Here is a 4,245-nt window from a genome sequence, read left to right on the forward strand (position 1 = left end):
CAATTGTCCAGGAAACCAGGCAGAAAATTGGTACCTAATTACCTGTGTAGTCTCTTCACCCTCCAGATATTTCAGCGTGATGTGTAGATGTGTCCCAGGACCCTACTGCTCACTGAATGAATCTGGCAGTGGGTTTGCTACAGACGTAGCCGTTTGCAGGCTGCTTTCTCAATTGATCAAAACTCTTCTTCTGTCTTGAGATTGCAGCTGCAAGGGAAATGTAGCTAAGCAACTGGGTAACTGTGCATCTTTTTTTCATCAGTGCCCCTTATTTCACTTGTGTTCTGTCTTTGGATAGTGACAGAAGATCTTTGCCAGATTAATGGGAATTGGAAATTTTAAGACCTTTGAACCAGAGAATTTATTTTGTTTGATTAAAATAAACGACTTCTGTCAATCTTGAAAGCTTCCAAGGAATACTAAGTGTAAATCAGAGGCAGGTCTGCAATGCAGGGGACCTCCTGAGTACCCAGCCTGTTTCTAGTACTTTTCTTCTATGATCTTCAAAGCATGTTCCTTCCACAGCCTTTGAAATGTCACCAAACTTCTCTGCCTCCATTTTGTTTCTGTAAAGCACTTAATATTATGCTGCTTGTGCTCGGTAGGGAGCACATGACAGGTTGTTCAACCTATGCACTCTAGATGTCTTAGATGCCTTATTCACATCTTTCAGTTCCCTCAGCTGTTTCAGACAACAATGTGTGTGTCCTGTCTCTAGCTTTTAGCTGCTCTTAGTTCTTCACAGATAAGGTGTGGTGGCTTCAGGGCTTTCGAGCATTCTAAAAATGGGAATGGTGGGAGCACCACAGACAGCCGAGGCTAATGAGGAACTGACTGACTGATGGAATTGCCGAAGGGATAGAAATGTCTTTGTGATGTGCTCTGTGAGGACAAGGCCTTGGGCAATCAAATATAATGTAGAAGCTGGCCTTGCTTTCAGGGACCTACAGGGATTTCTTTCAACCTAGACTACTTTGCATCTTTAAAGCCAGGCCTGCTTCCCTTCCCGGCTCCACATCTGTTGTATTTCTGCTTCTTCTGCTCCAGCAAAGAGACCCATGCAGTGTTCTGAGGAGTTCAAGGAACTGCTGGCACAGCCAACTTTTGGAGCACGAAACCTCTGCAAACACTGGACCAAAGCAGGTATTTTCTTTTAGCCTGAAGGAAACCCCCCTCCTGGGAACACTCAGCTTCCTTCTGAGCAAATATTAATGGCTTTTTACTTTGATTTGGTTTGGGTTTTTTCCCCAGATGCTGAAAAGAAGCAAGGGGCCAATTTCCAGTCTGTCTCTGCTTCAGCACTCCTCAAGCAACAGAAACAGAAATTGCTGGAGGCCAGAAAAAAGCGATCTGAAGAGATTCAGAGACGGTAATATATACTGACTTCCACAGGTTCTCTTATTGTGGCCCCAAGTATAACTGTGGGGGGTGCTTTGCTGTTTTAATAAAAGCTTTGATTAAATAGAAAAACTCCAGTATTGAGTGGAGAACCAAATGCTGCGGGACAGTGCCCAGCAACTGGAAGGCATGATGGGAGGAGGCTGATTAGAGTAAGAAGCTGGGATCGGGGGTCCTGGTTCTGTTCATTGCTGGCTTGCAAGAGTCTTCTGAACCTTAAAATTCACCAAATGTTTTGTGCACATCTTGTTAACAAACTGAAGAAGAATCTCAGAAGAGCCACTCTGGGTGAGACTGAGATTGAGTATCCAAATAGCCTCAAAAGGCTCAACAAAAGCCAAAACAGAACCTGAGGGAGAATAGTAAGACTAGGTACAGTGATGATGATATTTCCCCCAAATACTCTTCCAGCCTATAACACTATGTATTTCAGGGACTCGCTAAACTAGAGATGGTGTCTGTCACAGTATCTCTGAAGGTCTGGGGTTTTTTTTCCAAGAACATGTCCAATCTTTGTCATGACCTGTGTAAACCAAAGCATTTATGTGACTCCTCTGACAAAGAGGCCCACTGCTTTACTACCTGTTCTGCAAAGAAGCTCATTTTTGTGCTTTCTGCTCCACCTCCCAGCTTCATTTGATACTTCTCTCTGTTTTTTGTTTTGGAAGGCAATTAGTCATTCATTCTTGGTGACTTTGTCAGGTCACTTTTGATTTCAGCAACCCAGTGAGTTCCTTACCATTATTGTTTTCCTCTCCTTAATGGCTGTGTGATTTTTCAGCAATAAAAGAACAATTAGTGAAAAATCAGTTTGCATCCCTTCCGCTCCTGTGTGTTTCTTAAACCTTTCTGTCTCTTTGGCTTGTGTCCCTATTTCAGTGGATTATTCTTGTCTCACAAGGTTTCTCCAGAACACAAATAAAGCCGTCAGCCCTGCTTTGCCGTCCTCCTCCGGTCAGTCCTCTCTCCATTCCCCAATGCCTGGGGCAGAGTTTCCCAAAGCTGCAAAAATGTCAACTCCTCAAAGGCCCAGGCTAGGCACAGGCTTCTCAGAAGGAGAAGATATCCTCTTCTTTGACAGGTCTCCACCTCCAAGACCAAAGCTAGACAGCTTGGCAGAAGCCAAAAAGGTAACAGCTCTTTGAACCTTTTGTGTGTTACGAAGGGGAGGTTAAGGGAGGTTTGCTTTGTGGTAGTGGAGGAGTGTTGGATCAGATAGAGGCCAGCTCAATTCTGCTGTTAGTGAAGTTTCTGGTTTGTGGGATCAGACTGACCTGTATTACACAGGCACACAAGAAACCTGTGGTTCCTGACAGTTTCTGCTAGTAGCAAAGTAGATGGCCTGTAGTCAACCTCTAGAGCAGTGGAATAGTGCTAAAGAGGGTGTGTTTGATGAATGGCCACCTGAGCTGTTGTCTCTTGCTTGTTCAATTCCACCTGAATTGGTTGGAATTGAGTTGTTATGATCTGTCCCATGTGTGTCGTGAGTTCACTCTTGATCTTCTCTGAAGGCAAGCGCCACTGAAGCCACTGGCACAACTGGCAATTTCAGGAAATGCAATTTGAGCGTGGGCGGGGAACAGAGCAGTGCCAGTGCCTTGGGCTGAGACTGGGGAAAAGGAGATGGGGAGACAGAACATCTCATTTAACTCATGAACCTGGTGCTAAACTTTTTGCAGAAGAAAAGCTTCTTTATGCATGCTGGCAGCTTCTCTGAGTAGAACTGACTCCGTTCTTCATGACCTGACATAGTCTGTCTCTCCCTGGGCAAGTGACCTTTGGAGAGCAGTTTGGAGTAGCTGTGTGTGTCTGTCCTTGCACACTGTTCTTCATGCAGGTGGGACAGAGCTGCTCTGTCCACCAGTGGCTGCTCTTTTTGCTCTTGTGTTTTGGGAATATCTTAAAGCATTAAGCTCTTGTTAAAGTGATTTTTTTGCAGGAGAAAGGAGAGCGAGGCCTGTTGCTATTGATTGTTTTACAAGCATGAAAACTCCTCATGTGCTGGGAAGGGTATTTGTGCTGAAAATCCCTGGAGTGCTAAACCGTGTGTGTTTGTTCTTTGGCATTGCTAGTGCAGTGTATTGTGAGTGTTGTCTGTCTGCCAGGTGAGCAGCAGTGAACTAAACTAGTTTCACTGTGTCATGCCATGAGTTTGGGTTTCTAACCAGAACAGACTGCACCTTTCCTTGTCACAAACCTATTCACGTGTTTGTCAAAGAAACTTTTTTAACAAGAAGGAAGGAGTCTAAGCATTCTGTGAGTATGGAAAGGTGTAGTTGTATGAAATTTTCTGTTAGTTCCCAGTTATTACTAGTTTGTGTGGAAATCTCAAGTGATTTGATTCCTCTGGAAAACTTACTGATTTGTGAGGCAGTTAAAGCACAGCTGCAGAGATACCAAGGCTGGTAACAGCGCTAGAGGAGTGATTTTATGGTTTGGGAAGTCATGAGAGGCTGGGTGATGCGGTACATTAGGTGTACAGAAGAGCTGGGAATTTGGGGCCTCTCTTTGGCCAGCTTTATGCTCAGGCCAGTGGATCTTGGCTCCTCTATCTGACTTCCTCTGCTACTTCTGAAAGTAGGAACCTGGGAGTCAGACTGGGCACCAACACATTCACTGTTCTTTCCTGTTTCTAGCTGGCTGCCATACACCGACTACAAGCAAAAGGCCAGATCCTTCCTAAAACTGACCCAAACAGTGTTAAGAGGAAACGAGCTGATAGTGATGATGTCCTAGAAATTGTTGAAAGAGTTGAGAAAAATCTTGCTCAGCCACAAGGAACAGAAGCAGCGATTGGTATGTAATGTTGCCTTCTAGGAGAGAAAAAATATGCTCATGTCCTGCTGA

At 44.6% G+C, this 4,245-nt stretch overlaps 1 protein-coding gene across 1 annotated transcript in view; it reads left to right on the forward strand.

Moving 5' to 3' along the window:
* Window positions 1-4,245, forward strand: part of MCM10 (minichromosome maintenance complex component 10) — a 17,359-nt gene that overhangs the window by 9,655 nt on the left and 3,459 nt on the right. Inside the window, exons 11-14 of the mRNA XM_010136343.1 lie at window positions 1,048-1,143; window positions 1,252-1,369; window positions 2,300-2,528; window positions 4,035-4,158. Coding sequence (XP_010134645.1) covers window positions 1,048-1,143; window positions 1,252-1,369; window positions 2,300-2,528; window positions 4,035-4,158 — 567 coding nt within the window. The remainder of the gene's footprint in view (window positions 1-1,047; window positions 1,144-1,251; window positions 1,370-2,299; window positions 2,529-4,034; window positions 4,159-4,245) is intronic.

Source organism: Buceros rhinoceros, unplaced genomic scaffold (genome assembly GCF_000710305.1).
Source record: "Buceros rhinoceros silvestris isolate BGI_N320 unplaced genomic scaffold, ASM71030v1 scaffold11875, whole genome shotgun sequence".
NCBI lineage: Eukaryota > Metazoa > Chordata > Aves > Bucerotiformes > Bucerotidae > Buceros > Buceros rhinoceros.